The 16669-nt window shown below is 44.5% G+C and overlaps 1 protein-coding gene across 11 annotated transcripts in view; it reads right to left on the reverse strand.

Moving 5' to 3' along the window:
- LOC117747422 (RAS guanyl-releasing protein 2-like) overlaps nt 1-16669 on the reverse strand; it is a 38264-nt gene that overhangs the window by 14745 nt on the left and 6850 nt on the right. For 7 of the 11 annotated variants that reach the window (XM_034556614.1, XM_034556609.1, XM_034556611.1 and 4 more), the window contains 12 exons: nt 11213-11359; nt 10684-10786; nt 10492-10548; nt 10207-10338; nt 9651-9801; nt 8436-8609; nt 4461-4577; nt 3802-4083; nt 1889-1987; nt 1529-1651; nt 690-805; nt 459-600 (listed from right to left, as the gene is read on the reverse strand). In XM_034556614.1, the coding sequence (XP_034412505.1) occupies nt 459-600; nt 690-805; nt 1529-1651; nt 1889-1987; nt 3802-4083; nt 4461-4577; nt 8436-8609; nt 9651-9801; nt 10207-10338; nt 10492-10548; nt 10684-10786; nt 11213-11282 (1566 nt within the window). In that variant the 5' untranslated portion in view covers nt 11283-11359. The remainder of the gene's footprint in view (nt 1-458; nt 601-689; nt 806-1528; nt 1652-1888; nt 1988-3801; nt 4084-4460; nt 4578-8435; nt 8610-9650; nt 9802-10206; nt 10339-10491; nt 10549-10683; nt 10787-11212; nt 11360-16669) is intronic. The other 4 variants (XM_034556616.1, XM_034556615.1, XM_034556618.1 and 1 more) reach the window with 4 other exon arrangements.

Consider the following 16669-nt stretch of genomic DNA (forward strand, 5'->3'; position numbering starts at 1 on the left):
ACCCACACACAAATGCAAACAGAGGAGGGTTATCATCTCGCCCAATTACCTTCCTCCCATATTTCCCAGAATGCAACTTCAGCAGCATGTGGCTACAGCTCAAAGTAATTGGCATCGCCCCGACAGGAGGACCCTCTGAGAGTAGTGGCTGCCGTACGCCGGCGGTGATTGCCGACACCAATAATAAAGAGCAGATACGGTTACATGACCGTTGTTCTCTTTTCGCAAACTATGACACGTGCCCCTCATTGGGTCAATGAAGAAATCGATGCATTTGGGGGAAATAAAAGCTCAATATTTGACCTTGGCAGGACCTTAACGGGTTTATAAATTATATAGCTGATTCTGAAAAAGCAAATAGCTTGTGTTGTGTAATTTTGGGAGACACTGCGGTTATAAGTGAGGCAATACACAAGCACAGAACAATGATAACAAGGGAGAAGGGGTTGTTTACTCACAAAGCCGGCACAGTGCTCGCAGAACGTGGGCTTGACGTAGGTAGCCTCCGTAAAAGTGTGGATGAAGCCCATCTTGCAGTTCAGCAGAGAGCTGGCTTTCATAAAGTAGTCGATCATCTCCTCTTTGCTGATCTTTCCGTCTCTGTGTGAGAAAACAAAGCCAGGTGAGGTGGTGCCGCTTTGTAAACTGCATGGATTTCACAACGGTGAACAATGCTGCAAAATGCTCACTGGTTCTTGTCCAGTTCACCAAACTTGCTGAGGTATGGGAAGTTGTTCCTGATCGCTTCAAATTCATCCTGGGAGATGTGGCCGTCGCCGTCAGAGTCAAAGTTCTTGAAGACCGACTGTGAACATGAGCGTTGTGAAGTTTATTTTCAGTGTGAGTTCTGCGTCAGCGTTACAAACGATGTCCCTAACATGTGACTTGAGCTATTTATTTTATTTTCTGGGCTCGTTTTTTCAAAAGCAACCAAATTGTAACGGCTTTGAGGATCTTTACTTATTTTGTGTACATTTAAAATGTGTATTTTTCCCTATAAAAGCAACAGTAGCATTTATTGTAGGGGGATCTTTTTTCAGAAATGGATTATGATCCATCTATTTGTTTTTCCACAGATTATCTGTTTCATGTCCTGCTTTCAGGATATAGTGACAGTTTGAGCAAATATCACAAAAAGTCACATTGATTAAAGTTATCAACTGTAACTTTAAGGGTTTCTGCAAGAAGTACTCTTTATAACTTAAAATATACACACATGGAAGGCTTCTGTCTTATGTACAAATATAAACATAGGAAAGTATAAAGTTCCGATAGCTGGATGCTTGGGACTTATATTATATTCTGTCACCAAAGCATCCACAGTTCCATCACTCTCTCCTCCTCAACCCACAGACAACTATATAAACATCTCCGCAGAAGGTGTTACAGGGTTTTCAAATCATCGTGGTAAGAGATTACTAATTTTGGCCAAAAAGCCAAGAGCACATTGCAGTTATGATGTTGAGATGGTGGAGAGGACAACAACAGTGTTCCTCAAGCTACATCCAGCACTGAGAGAGAAACTTACCTCCACCATCTTCTCTATGTGCTTCTTGATGATGGTCGGGTCAGCGTTGGGCTTCACCGACACAGACCACTCGTCGATCATGCTGGGCTTGGGGTCGGGTGCAGGGGTGGGGCTGGAGTTCTGCTACAACCAATGAGAAACCAAAAGACGGCGGGCGTCAGGCTCTCATCTCACAAAAGAAACACAGCTGCTGTGTCGTCAAGGGTTACAACAGTGGCTCAAAATGTCACGAGAGAAGGAGGGGACATCAATTCTAATAAGCATTAAATTATGACCATCCGTCAAATCGAAGCAGGAGCAGTGAGGAGTACATCGCTGACAAGGACGGGATATTTGAGAACAGACCAGAACGGGACCTACAGTGTCCATCGGAGTGATGCTCACCGCCTGCTTGCGAGGTTCTCTCTGTAGAGACATCTGGTAGATCTCCTCCTCTGTGTGGTACTGGTCCAGAGACACCTAACAGCACAGGACAGGACAGATATGTATTGTCTTTTAATGACTCAGTCTCCATATTCAACTCTTTGCATGGTTTGGCCTCCACTGTATGATGAAGCGCCATGTATTTCACACATTATTCAACATTACCAGTGATTTTACTTACATTACTATACATTTGTGTATATATCGTGTCTTATAATGCTCAGAGTAAGTTAAAAGCAGTATTTCACTGCACTCCCTGCACCTGTAAGCATTGTCAGGCTAGGTATTTAACACAAATGCCTTCTCACAAGCTGACCTGTTTATTATGTGAATTGTAAACTACTTTCACATGAGCACAGCTGCTATGGCAACAGGTGAGAGAGCAGCATCTATGTTTTGCCAACTGTTGCATCTAATTATCTGATTGTTGGCCTCCATTTCTTCTCTTTTCCTCAGAGCTATGCACCTTCTGTAATTGTGTTTAAGGGTTGTATTGACTCGGAATGCGCAACGAAAAGAATGCTTTTCTTCTTTGGTTTGGTCTTCTGATTCAGTTTAAAGCATTTCAAAAGAGAAGATTAACTGTAACTTGTGCAAAACATCCAGGATGATTTAATACAATATTTTCCATTTAAAAAGGTTGATGAGTCTTACTCAAAAAGGAGGGAAGTAGTATTTTAAACCTGAGTGGTTTGCAAGCATGCCTGTGCAGAGATTATTTGTAAAAGATTTATTGACTTTCTTTCCATCACCTCGGCCTTTGCTCTCCTTCGCTCAGACTCTAGATAGATAAACTCCAATAAGCACTGGCGTAAGATAATTGGGTATTGACTCTGTCCATCCAAGTTGTTTTTTTACATTTCCGCAGAAAAAAAAGAAGGGGAGCCAGCTGCAATCTCACACAAACACCCAAGTGATTAATCTCCTGGGTTTGTTTAAAAAGACAGCTCCTCAAATTTAGGAAACTCTTATCTGCATCTGCCAAACATCTTTCCCACATACTCAGGGGTTTAGTGTGGAGTGCAAAAACACCACCACAGCTTCCATGCTGAAGTACAGGCAGCAATGAACCTGAGATCAGTCTCACACACAGTTGCACAAACATCATTTTCTCTATGCTCGTGGTATAAATTGTCCAATCGTGCCTTTCCCGCATAATTTCACAGGGCAACAACCTAAAGTGGAGAGGGAAGAGAGCAATGTTTCATCAGCCAAGTCAAACAATGTAAGTCTATGGAAGGAGATGGAGATGCCTCTGATGTCATTTCAAAGCCAACACGCCCTGATAGCAAAAGCACTGTCATCTTTAATCAGGATACAGGAACAGACACAAGGTTCCAGTAAAGGGTAACAATTGAAACTTCAGTGACCTTCAATAAAGAGATGCCGTGACTCTTGTCCTGGATAAAAGTCTATTTTAAAAAATGGGACTTGGCAACCAGATAACAGAGACATCAGTCAATCGAAGATTGATTGAATTGAATGTTAATGATTATCAACATCAACCACCCTGGACCGCATCAGTTAAAAAACACTAAATGCTGTGAGTTTGAAGGTTCCTGCTGTGAACGCTATGGTTCCATATAATCTCTGGCCTTTTTCTGTACACAGACTTTGTCCCAGCTGGCTACAGTCTGTGTGAGCCAATCAAATCTCAGCAGAGCAAGTTCTGTGTATCAAACAGACAGCCTGTTACGCTGGCTGGACACAAAATGTTTTGTCCTTCTCAAAGTTGTTTGTCCTACTTCACTGCTGTCTGGGTGGTTAATGAGCGCTTTCCAATTCTGCACGTCATGACGAATAACTGCACCTGACGCCAGCTGTTCTTCTGTTCCACTCGGTGCACTCACCGTAAGCAGGTTGAGCAGGTCGGTGTTGGCGTCGACGTGAGGCGGCGTGATCTGAATCAGCGCCAGCTCTTGAAGGATGGCGTACAGCTGTTGGGTCTTCGCCAGGTTGACCCGCGTTTTCTCTTTGTCAGCCCAGTCCATCAGTGCCACGTGCACGGCTATCAGGTCTTTCAGGTGCACGCCGAGGATGGGGAATCGGAAGCCCGAGCACTCGGAGAAGCGCTTGCGGTATTGACTGTAGTTCCCACACGACGTCACCAGTTCAATGAGGTTGTTGAAAACCTGCAGGTTGAGTGAAAGCATGGCGATGGAATTTTTAGGGTGGATGAAATGGAAGAGGGATGACACGATAGCTGGCAGCAAACAGAAAGCCTGTCTCATGAGAGATTTATTGAGAGGAATCAAAAACATTCTGGAAAGCTTTTGTTCCAGATGGACTTACATAATGGACGAGACTGTAACTTTCCAGTTATATGGCTCAAATTCATAACTCTGAAAAGCCCCTGTGTACGAGTGGGCACAGATTGGGTGCTTGGAAGCTCACACGGAGGAGATGTGGATTATGGAATCATCGGCATGCAGTGGGACATTGAATTTGTCTGGTAGTGTTTGGCTGTGGGTGCCAGAAAGAGATCAGTGATGGTTTGGGAGGACGGCACCTTGTTGGTCTCGGTGCTGATGTGGGCCTGCGTGTCTTTGAGACGAGAGATGGAGCTGTTGCTGAGGCCGCCCACCACAGCCATCAGCGTGTTGAAGTTCTGCAACTGCAGCAGCTTCTGTGGACGAGAGGGAGGATATATTAGGAGTGAGGGTGAAATAGGAGACCGTGAACGAGTGTGTAAGCTGCTGCCAAAAAGGATCTTAAAAGGAGAGAGAAGGCGACACAGGTCAAAACAGATTTACAGCTGAAGGAGTAGATAGATGCAGGAGTGAAAAATAAAAGCGTCAGAGTCTAGTGTTCAGCAGCCCACATAACCTAATCTGTGTATACCGACATATTACTGAATGCCTGACTTGTCTTTGTCAACCCTAAGCTAATACTTTGTGAATGGCACTCCGCAGGGCTCCCCGCTGCCCTTCAGCCTGCATGGCATCTCACAGCAAATCAATGGGGTCACAGCTGTGTGGGAGGGCTGCCAGAGGGGATCATTTGATTCAGCTCAAACACCCTTTGGAATCAATTGGCAAAGCAGTGTGGAAGGCAGCCCGCCATTCTCAGAGCACGGCTAAATTGTACGTGTGCGTGACCATCGGCGAGACCTGAGAAAGGTTTCATTGTCAACGTGCCGGGGCTTTCCACTGGGTGTGGAATAAACGCTGTGTGTAGGAAAGGGTTGGCGGATGGATGCATCCTCTTGTCAACCAATTGTTATCACACAGCCGATGTGTTGATGTGACTATTTATCAAAGCCAGAAGGCAGACGCGTACACCCATAATATATTTTGAATGGAGCTTTTTAATGAGCGTAAAAAAGGGACGTTTTTTGTCATCATAATGCAAAACTAATGGAAAATGAGTCATTTGTAATGCGCTCACAACAGGAAGCTGAACTAGGACCCAACCAGCACACCCTGAGGGAAGCTTTGGGAAATGTCAAGTGTGTCGAGGCCACCTTGAATACACATAATAAGCTAGACCATAATATTTGTCCCTGCATGTGCTCACACTGGGCTACATTTCTGAATACCGTTTGAAATTACCAACAAATTAACAACGGGATTGCCAGCTGGGACGGCCTGACTGATGTAAACCCAAATATCCAACCACTCTGTATTATTAAAAGTGGGGAACACTAGTTCTCATTATGCAAACTCCCTACCCACTGTTGAAAATGCCAGTTTAGGATGTGTAAAGTTGTAAATATTGTGGCATCACAAGGGGACAGGTAGTGGATGGGCGCTACAGAGTGGCCACCAGTGCAAAAACTACATCTCCCAGCCTGCCTCACCGCTCACCCAGCTGCAGCTGCTTAAGGCACCTGATTGAGGCAGGGCTGGGAGACTTAAGGGAGAGCACCTGGGAAGGAGAAGAGAGAGCGGAAGGTGAACCCACGAGCACCTGGAAGAGGACAACAAGGGAGAGGACCTCGTAGCCTGGATTCACCAGGATTGAGTTTTTGTTTGGTTAATTAACCACTTTCTCCTCTGGGATGTTTTGTGTTATCTAACTGGACCTTTTTTTTGAGACTTTGTTGTTTTTGGATGTTACCTTGCTGGTGGGATGGGAAATAAACCTGGACTTTTGTTAAATACCCTCGGACGTGCCTGTGTTCATCTCTCTCTTGGCACCGCCCCAGGCTAGCCTGTCCTAGCGACAGCCCGTGACACTACAATATGAACATTGGATGTATGGATAAATAAAACATTAAAAAGACTTTCCAGCCATGCTAGCACAGTGAGACCCCAAACCGGGACCCTTAAGTGTATGTTCATGCAAGCACGGACGTACGCGCTCATACTAATTCTGATACTTAAGCATGTTTGCATGCTAACATATGCTAATTGTTATTGAACTACTGAAGATAAATCTGAAAGATGCACAAAAAAAACACAGAGATGATTTAGGGCACAGACAGAAGTGATGGAAAGGGATATAAATATAATTTGATCAGGAGGTGGGAGACAATAGACGTAATTCTCAGGCCTCCAGCAGCTGATTAACCATTCATCACACAGATCAAGGCTGGTCATAATCAGCATCTGTCTTCACCACTAAACTGTCAAAACATCACAAAATGCTGGAAACAGTCCAAGTGTTCAGAATCAAGCAGGGTGGGACAAGAGTGAGAGACAAGAGCTCTGCTGAAGTGTAGGAGGGCTGCTGTATTGAGACAGAAGGAGGTGTTAAACCCTACGGCGACCCCACTGAATAAATTATGAGAGACATAGGTTTGTTCTGCAGCTGAAGAGAAGGATAGATAGAAAATGGGTAACAATCAGGAGGAGACTAGCAATAAGTAATGAGGATGCAGCCACACAAGCACTGCAGGACATTAGGATGAAAATGTTTTTTATGCACTTGTTATGGTCTGCTGAAGCTCCCTCGCACAGCGGAGATGAGTGAATTGTCTCATAGAGGGAGAACTCAGTCCATCTGGCAGCCCAAATGATAAAATCAAACTGAAATGGGATCAATTACAGTGAAGCCCAGGACGATTTTTAAAGGGATGCTCCTGTAGTGAAAGGGGGACATATTGTCAGAGGACCATCTATGGCAGTGAGTTTGGAACTCTTTTAGGGAATTGGTGGGGAGGGACCAGATTAAGATTAGAGGCATCATGACCTGTAGATGACCGCATGTGATGACCGTCAATGAGCACAGAAATGAGGAGCTATGTGGATTGATGGACAGATGAAGAACAGCCTCACTTTCATTTAGGATTATAATCTATTGAATTTGGAGGGAAAAGATTATACGGCATGGTTGCAGCAAGGTTCCAGCGACAGCCATGGCGGTCGATCCAACACTATAATGTCTCAATGAATATTGGATAGACATGACATTTGATGAATTTTGGCTTTGGTAATCCCCTGATTGTCCCAACATTCATGGTTCCAAGAGGTTGAATCCTAATGATTTTAATGATCCACTAACTTTTCCAGCAGGCTGACGTTAGTAATATGTTGTGTTATGTCTCGACAACTGCCCCAACAGTGTAGACACATTCTTGCCGCTCTAAGGATGAATTGTAGCAACTTTGGTCATCTGACTTGTAATGTAGCGCCACAATCAGGTAAAAGTTATAAAGAATTAAGTAAAATAAACTTTTTTAATGGATGGATACATGCGAAACGTTTAGTGCTAATTAAAAAATGGTAGCGACCTAACACGCAATTCTAAATAGTGAACCTGTAACTATTACTTTTAAATATATGTTTTTTGCTTCCCACAATGCACCACAGTTTCCCTATCACCTTTTATTCCTCTCTGTACCTGATATTTAATATGCCACGGTGAGGTATGCCACATGCATACAATGTCCACTGATTGTAGGATGCATGAATTAATTAATTATTTCTAACCAACGGCAAGTATACTGTAAAAATAATTGTATTCATTTTTGTTTCTATTCTTTGTAGCAAACAACTCATTTTATTTTGAGGGTTATTATATTTTAATGTCCGATCATTGAAAATCTTGCCTTTCAAATTTAGTTGATTTATATTCTTTCAAAAGCATTTTAAAGTGCTCCTCCAGAGACAATTTTACAACCCCCTTAGGTCCAAGGCTTTGGATAATGCCAAAAATGCATCATTACCCCACTAAAACAAGCCTTTCTTAATTCCTGGAGATGCTTTCCCCTGACAGCAGCATTATCTTAAAGAGCTCCCAGTAGGCATCTTAACATGTTGCTGATACCTCTAACACCTTTTTTAATCAAATTCTGTGTTTCTTACAATTTGTGCCACTGAATGGGGTCTGATGGCATCTTGTGTGTGTAAGTTTTAACCTTCTCTCCACAGCTCACTGTTCAATCTCTAATTCACCTTTTCTTACAATTCTCTCTCCTCTTTCTCTGTGGCTACAGGAAATGATCTCCCATCAGTCTGCTTCTCCATGGAGCCTGAACCCCACTGCTCCCTCAATGCTTGGTCTTAAAACCCCTGCAGTAAACCGCCTCAACGGGACAGACCTGTGCCACTCTGATGAAGTGGGAGATGACGGCGGCTCTCTGCGGGGCGGTGGGCTTGCTGAGCACCATGAGCTGGATCCACTGGGAGACGCTGTTGAAAAGGGTGATGAAACGCTCCAGGATGGGGTTGTCCACTGTGCAGCCGTGCATCACAAAGCTGTGGTAGTCCTGAAACTGAAAGAGGTGAGTAGCAATACACATTTAATTTAATTTATTCAAATCACAAATGACATGCTTACATGACAATAAATCTAACAGGAAAGGTCTAACAACAGGCACTATTGAGTTGAATTTTGGTAAATGTAGATTTTGACAAGAAAAAAGACAAGATATCTCAGTTTAGATGCATTGAATTTTACCATTTCTTTTTAATGTCTCCTGTACATCACCCAGTGTTGGAAGTGTACTTCTTTATAGGCATAGTTTGACATTTTAAAAGATGAATACCACTTCCATGTCTGTATGGTAAATATGCAGCTGGAGGCAGCAGCTGGTTAGCTCAGTTTACCGGTAATTTAGCATCAAGGCTGAGGAGGGAGACAGCTAGCCTGACTATGTCCAACGGTAACACAATCCACCCACAGCCCCTCTAACGCTCACTAATTACACAGAATATTTTCTTTCTTATATTGATTTTACAAGGACCGATGTGCTTTTCTTTTTTTTTGTGAAAAAAATGTATACCTTTATAATTGTTACCAAATGTTGGACTGTTCCTTTAAAGCAGCAACGTGTTTAACAATGACTGACTGATTAAACCAATCTTTAATCTGGGAAATATAGAAAAATGTATTTGTTTTTAACACATCTAAATACAGAAAAGTATCATTTTTGCACATTAAGACTAGTGGGTTTGATGCTCTCAATTTGATGTATGACTCATTTTGTTTCCTATTAAGCCAAAATCTCTTTTAGAAGAGAAACAAATACAAAACTAATCACCACCAGCGTGCCATCACACTTTAAATAAATGATCTAAAAACATCTACCATTTAAATCAGCCCACACTCAGTCATCGTCTGTGTTTCCCAAAATATCACTCAAAGAGAAAAATGTTTCCACAAAACAAATATAATTACTGCCAGTAAAAGTTGATGTTAACCACTATTGCTTAGCAACCACATGGAGCCTGCTGCATGCAACATTACTTTAGAATTCAAGGAATTTAAGAGCTGTAAACATCACAGTAGATACACAGCTGCACCTGATACTGACCAGGATCTTGCAGAAGGATTTGTACTCCAGGTAGGTCAGGTGCTCAGCCAGTTCACAGGAATCAAGGTGGTCAAACAGCAGGGACATTTTCCTCTTTTTGGACACCGACGGGACACGTTGAGTCACCTGCCGCTTCCATTTATATGACGGCCTGGGAGGGAGGATCAAGAATATCTCATGAAAAGTCTTCTCATCTTTGGCCTTTTGGATGAAACTTTTCTACAAATGCAGAATGTATTCCTAGAAGGACATTCCCTCAGCTGCACTAAATCACAAATCTGCTCCACAAAGACAAAACTAAAGGGAAGTAGAGGTCCCCAAGAAAAATGCAGACATTTCCTTGGGTTTAGGCAACACACCTACTTGGTGAGGTTTAGGAAAAAATAGAGGTTTGGCTTTTTATGAGGAAAGAAGAAGTCACTGACCCAGAGTAGCACAGCTCAGCACATTCTGAGAACAGGCAATAAAAGGGCACGCTGACATAAACACCCACAGACCGAGACATTCATTCACGCTGTCAACTGCAGGCACAGCTTTCAGCAACCAATTCACTCACACGCTGTCCAGGTCAATGAGCTGGCTCTGGCTCTCGTTGCCCTCCGTGGTCAGGAGGTCTTTAAAGTCTTTGATCTGGTCCGCCAGCTCCGGGCTCAGATTGAACTCTGCTGGAAACTCAGAGATCCAGTACCTGGAAGGCAGAACAAAGGGATGAAAAGTGCGGAGGGGGGGGTTCAGTCAACATTCAATTGTAAGCTCACAAACCCATAAATGAATCATAAGACCAAAGGTCAGAAAGTAACAGCACAATCAGGTGTTAGAGAATAAGATGACGCTTTATTACTTGACAAGGTGACATATTCTCATCCGACGCTCAGCGGTGCAGCTCTCTTCTTGTGATCTTATCTCAAAGTCAAGGTGAAAACTTTTCTGCTAATTTCCCTTTTGAGACTCAGAAAGCTCTCTCTTAAATCTCATGAAGATCTAACAGTTTTCTGATACCTCCGGGGTATCAGAAAACAAAGGTGAAGGATACTTGAGCACCAGCTTCTTAGCCATGTCGGTTGAAGGGATGTACCATGGGTGCATCATGAGGAACATGCGGACCAAGGAAGCATCCTTCAAAGTGCCCCTCTCATCTAGAAGAAGAAGAAAGATGTCCGTCACTCATTACCAGGAAGATAATAATAATAATCCATTTTTTTTTCAAGATACTCAAAGACACTTTACATGTTACATTATACACTGTAGACACAGCTACGGGGAGCAATGCAGGGTTAAGTGTCTTGCTCAAGGACACATCAACTAGGGCGGGAATTGAACTGCCAACCCCCTGATTGAAAGACGGACATGCTAACCACTGACCCACATCCGCCCCCAGGCTATACTCACCTGTTGTCTATTAGTCTATTAGTCATTGTCTGATCACCAATTTACTCAACACTATACATAAGATTCCAAATAATATGAATGAAATGTAATACAAAATACAATTTTAAAATTAACATGTTTTATTGACTCTTTGGAACCAAACCAATTTCAAAGAAAGTGTTGAAATGACCCACCGAAGGCCTGGATGCAGGCTTCCACCAGCTCGTCAACTGCGGCCGACTGTTCCGACAACATGGACTCCATCGTTCCCTTCTCGTCGTTTTGTTTTTTAACCCCCTCCTTTTCTCTTTCTCTCGCTGGTTTGACTCTCGTGCCTCTCACTGAACACATAAGAAGATGAAAGGATCAAAGGGGAGCAAAGAGAGAATAATTGCTGTGTGAAGAATGCAAAGAAAGAGGAAATCAAATTCATAGAGGCCGTTGCTGCATGTTTGGAATAGTTGCATGGTCATTTATTTTGCATACCGCCCCCACACTGCAGAGAGTGAGAACCAGTTCCTGTTTACAGTATGGAGCTGATGGATTGAATGGGTATCTGCTGGTCAATGACGTCATCCCCTGCTCATATGATAGTTTGATTTGGCCCATCAAATTCAAAATGTCCATCTGCTAAACTGGAGACGAAACTACTCGAAGGAGCAAAACAATAATTGGACCGGCTTAATAAAGAGTTTATTTGTCTTGACTGAGCAGTGTTGATACAGGAGCCAATACGATAACTGAGAAGTGATGACAAGAGCAATCCCTCTTTGGCTCCCTTGCAGCCATACACAATATAATTGATAGTTCTGACATATTTAAGATAAGACATGACTTGTTAGGAGATATCTGAGGATGTGAATATGTGACCTGCTTTCCCTGGCTTACAACACAGCAGCGCGCATGGGCCGTATTGACAACTCTCTCTCATCACATGCTTGCCCTCTCAGCCTCTCTGCAGCAGACTACTTTCGACGCTTCTGCCACCAGCCTCAGTGATGCTTCACTGCAGATTAATGGATGGATACATGCGAAACGTTTAGTGCTAATTAAAAAATGGTAGCGACCTAACACGCAATTCTAAATAGTGAACCTGTAACTATTACTTTTAAATATATGTTTTTTGCTTCCCACAATGCACCACAGTTTCCCTATCACCTTTTATTCCTCTCTGTACCTGATATTTAATATGCTCAAGTCAAGGGAACTTGGGTGCTTGATGTCCACCCTGGTACAAACCCGCCGCCAGGTTTGGCTGGCGCAGTCACCCTTGTCAGTGACCTGTAGAAGCATCCTCCGTGCTGTCCCAGTTGAGCCAGGGGAGCTTTTTGGTTTGGCTGCTCTTCAGGCGCTTCAGCGAACTGTGCAAGCTGGTCAGACCAGGCAGCAGTTCTCTGGTCTTCGTAGGGACATGCCTGGGACTCAACAAGTTCCTGAAGGTCTTACCGTTTCATATGCTCAGCACAGCAGAGGTCCTTCGTGCCATCTATCTCCAGAGGAGACTGGTTCACGTCTGTCGACTTGAAGGATGTCTATTTTCATGTTCCTATTGTGCCTCATCACAGACAGTTCCTTCGTTTCGCCTTCCAAGGCCGTCGTTCCCTTGGGCTTGCTGTCACTGCGCCCCTTGCAGAGATGGCTGAACAGCCTTTGTTTGGATGCCAGGTACCACAGGCACAGGATGGTAGAGGTGTCACAGCAGTGTCTTCTGGCTCTATCACCATGAAGTGAGAGGGCATACCTGTCGGGGGGCATCCCCATGGGCGTGATCCCATCCCTGCGGGAAGTCATCACGACAGACGCCTGCCTCTCAGGCTGCCTTACCCGGCCCGTGCCCTTCTGACTTGGGTGGCCCCTCGCCTGACCAGCCTTCGGGCGATGTATCTACCAGGGGAACAGAACCAGATCGCAGATTCCCAGCCCCCATCGGGGGAGTGGCACAGCATCTGGGGTCTCTTTGGCAGGGCAAAGGTGGATCTCTTTGCCTCAGAGATGTCAACCCACTGCCCCCACTGGTTCTCCTTGATGGAGAGGACCAGTCCTCTAGGTCAAGATGCCCTGGCCCACACATGGCCAGAGGGCCTTCTTTATGCTTTCCCTCCATTTCCCCTGATCATGCCAACGCTTCTCAGGGTCCTTCAACAGGGCCACAGTCTATTGCTGGTGGCCCCGTTGTGGCCAGCCAGGACTTGGTTTCCCCTGTTGCGCAGACTCTGCCGCGGGACAGCATGGCACCTCCCCGACAGGAGGGACCTCCTATCGCAGCTAGAGGGTCGGATCTGGCATCCAGACCCCAGCCGTCTTTGTCTCTGGGTATGGCCGTTGCAGGGCTCGATCGGCTGCTGAGCGGCTGCACAGAAATAATCAGGAAGACTATTCTGAATGCCAGAGAGCCATCTACCCATCTACAGTACGAATGGAGATGGAGGGTGTTTTCAGACTGGTGCGTGGGTCACAACAAGGACCCGGTGCAGTGCCCCGTGCCTGTTATACTTGAGGTTCTGCAGTCCCTCCTAGATAAGGGCCGGTCTCCCTCTACCCTGAGGGTGTATGTAGCTGCTATCTCATGGCAGCATTTTTAAATTGACAATGACACGGTAGGGAGCCACAGGTTGGTGTCCCTCTTCTTAAAAGGGGCTCAGCGACTGCGTCCCCCGAGCACCCCAAAGGTTCCTCCATGGGACCTGTCCGTGGTACTGGACACCCTATGCTCGCCTCCTTTCGAACCCCTGGCGGAGGCAGAGCTGAGATGGCTGTCGGCAAAGACCGTTTTTCTCCTTGCCATCACTTCGAAGATTCCTTAGGATTGATCTCGGGATGACACCGGAACTTATACCCGGCTGGGGGTCATCCGACGTCACAAGTGACTTTGTTGTTATTAATACTCGACCTGCGTGTGTGCGAGACGGAAGATATCTAGTGCTAAGCACCGCCTCTGGCGGTCATCCAGGATTCATAGAACTGTAGTTACATACGTAACTCTCGTTTTCATCTTAAATATCTTAATATATCTTAATATCTTAAATATTGACTGGCGGTTTGAGTTTAAGTGATACAATTATTCATACTGGTCTTCCCTCTGAAGTCTAATTTACATTAACACACTGAGATAGGCATCATGTTGCACTGATACAAATTCAGCATACAAATAAGGTGATTGTGATAGAAGAATATGACAGTTTTGACCGCAGTGTGGCTTCTTAGAAAAACTGATAGAGACAGGAAACCCCATTTTATTATCTGTCCTTGACATCCTCCAGTGCAGTCAGCTAAATGCAACAGAATGCAAGCACGTGAAGTATTACAGGCATGTTAGCAAATATGTGAACATGCATGGTGGCAATTTTGCTCCGTCACACGTGTTGCAGAAATACGAAAGAAAGAAATTAATTAAGAGAACCATAGCAATCACATCTTGCTACACAGTCCCTTTCACAGCACACACACACACACCAAATACATGTTTTTACTGAGAGGAGTCTGGCAACCTTTGGGAATCTTTTTCTTTAGTGTGCTGTTTTTTTGGATGTGTTTATTGCATGTGAAGAAGTAAAATACGCTAATCCTATCTGCTGTACGGGCCATGGCTCAATCTGGTGGTGAATTAAGAGATAAGGAAAGCCGCTGGATATTTTTGGTCTGTGCTGATGATGAAGCGTGAAGGTAACACTGAGGTGGTGACAAAGTGACCCCGGCTGCTTCTGCTAATGGCTCTTCAATGTTGTGATTCTGTGGCAGAGGGTGATGAGTATGCGTATGTGTCTATTGTGCCTGACACAATGAAGCCTTCCATTGCTGCAATGCGGTGGGCGGACACACTCAATTACAGGCTTCACGAGCTGTCTCAGCCACACACATGCAAACACACATTTCTGCGGGGAAGGGAGAAAGTGGGGGAGTGTAACTCTAAGGCTTCAGCGACATGAGAGTGAGAGAGTGAAAGTCCCTATAATAATGAGGAAAGAGTGAAATAGTGAACCTCAAATCTCTGCCTTTTTCTAAAAAGGAGACGGTCAGATCACGGAGAGACAACAGGTCACATGGCAGACTGCCGGACCACAATCAAAATGATGTGCTGTTGCTATAGATAGACATGAAGGTTCCTGTGAGGATGCTAAGGTCACCGCAGGAAATACGTCTGAGCCATAGTCTGAAACCTCAAAGAAAGAAAACACCCAAGACCTGTGACACCCAGACACCACTGCTCATGAATATAAATCAGAAGGAAAGTGGCTTGCCACAAAACCAGAGTAATTATTAACAAGAGTCATCTAGACCTGGGCATGGATCTCTCCGTGACAATATGGGCATCTATTACCATTCTGCTCATGACAGTTCAAGAGCCGAAGATCCATCCGAACAGGCCATAGCACTGAACCAAACAAAAGGGCTTGTGCAGAGGGTTCACCTGCTCTAAATGGAGTCTGTTCTGGCCCTGTGGCACAGGCTGCGTCCATCTTGATGATGATACCATCTTGCTATCCGTTCATCATCTCCCTGACTGGAGCTCTTTGTCACAAGCCCGAGAACAATTTTCTCTGTGCTTTTAGGAGAACGTACAGCCCTTCTTGCAATTCTTTAAGTATTTTCTTTTCCCCCACATGATTACTGATGTGTGTTTATACTTCCAGGAGGCGGTAGATTGATTAGGCAGCACACACTGTGAGAGCTTTGGTGTCATCCTTGGTTGCCTGGTGACGTTGATCCAGGGTCTTCGATCAGGCAGATTAGCGGTGGGCCGGGGCACAGCGGGGATAAAGGGGAGTTACGGGGACCTGGTCAATCCTGGCCATGTGGAATCTGTAGTGTGCTGCTGGTTTAGTGGGCACTGGTGGTCACTTCCATTCACTGGTTGCAAAAACCAAGATGGTGACGGCCAAATGCTTCAAAAGCGCAGTCCACAACCCGAAGGGACATCCACTTCTTATGTGTGGAGGCAATCCCTCAATCAAAGACATACTCTGAATTATGAATTCAGCATATTGAGTATATATTTTCCATCCAATGGAGTAAATTATTTTGTGTATACATGCTTTTTTCCTGTCTAAATCGCATCGGACTAAGCCAATGCCTTCTAACAAAGTCCACACAATCAAAGGAAATCTTTAATGGCTTTTCATGTCTTAAAAGTGACCCTAGCACTGATTGATGATTGGACACTGGCAGACACACAGCTAATGATATCCATTCTGCTATTGATATGGCCATAATGGGCTTTCTATGCCAGTTAATATTCTGAGGTAATGCACAGTCTCCATACAGCCATTGATGTAGTTGTATTCCCTCCCCACTGGCATTTGGGGAAAACAAGTTTGATTGATGTCTTCATGGATACATGAACTGGATCATGAGCTACAAAATGGGGACACATTGATTCCCTCTAATTAGCTATTAGGCAGACAATGAAAAACACACACATAGTCTGTTCATTCTGGCCCACACAAACATGTTAAAAGGTTCCATCTCCAGCATTTTAGGCGATGCTCTAGTGATGACAGTATTGTTTGGCTGGTCGTGATGGACCTACTTTGGTCGTTAAGAAACATCTAACATAGACCAGTAAAGCTGGGTTCCAAAAGGTAGCCGTGACCTGGATAACTTTTGGAGTCTAATATAAAAGAAAATTCAAAAGTTGTATGAATGAAAACCTG

This window comes from Cyclopterus lumpus, chromosome 18, assembly GCF_009769545.1.
Source record: "Cyclopterus lumpus isolate fCycLum1 chromosome 18, fCycLum1.pri, whole genome shotgun sequence".
In the NCBI taxonomy this organism is placed as follows: Eukaryota; Metazoa; Chordata; class Actinopteri; order Perciformes; family Cyclopteridae; genus Cyclopterus; species Cyclopterus lumpus.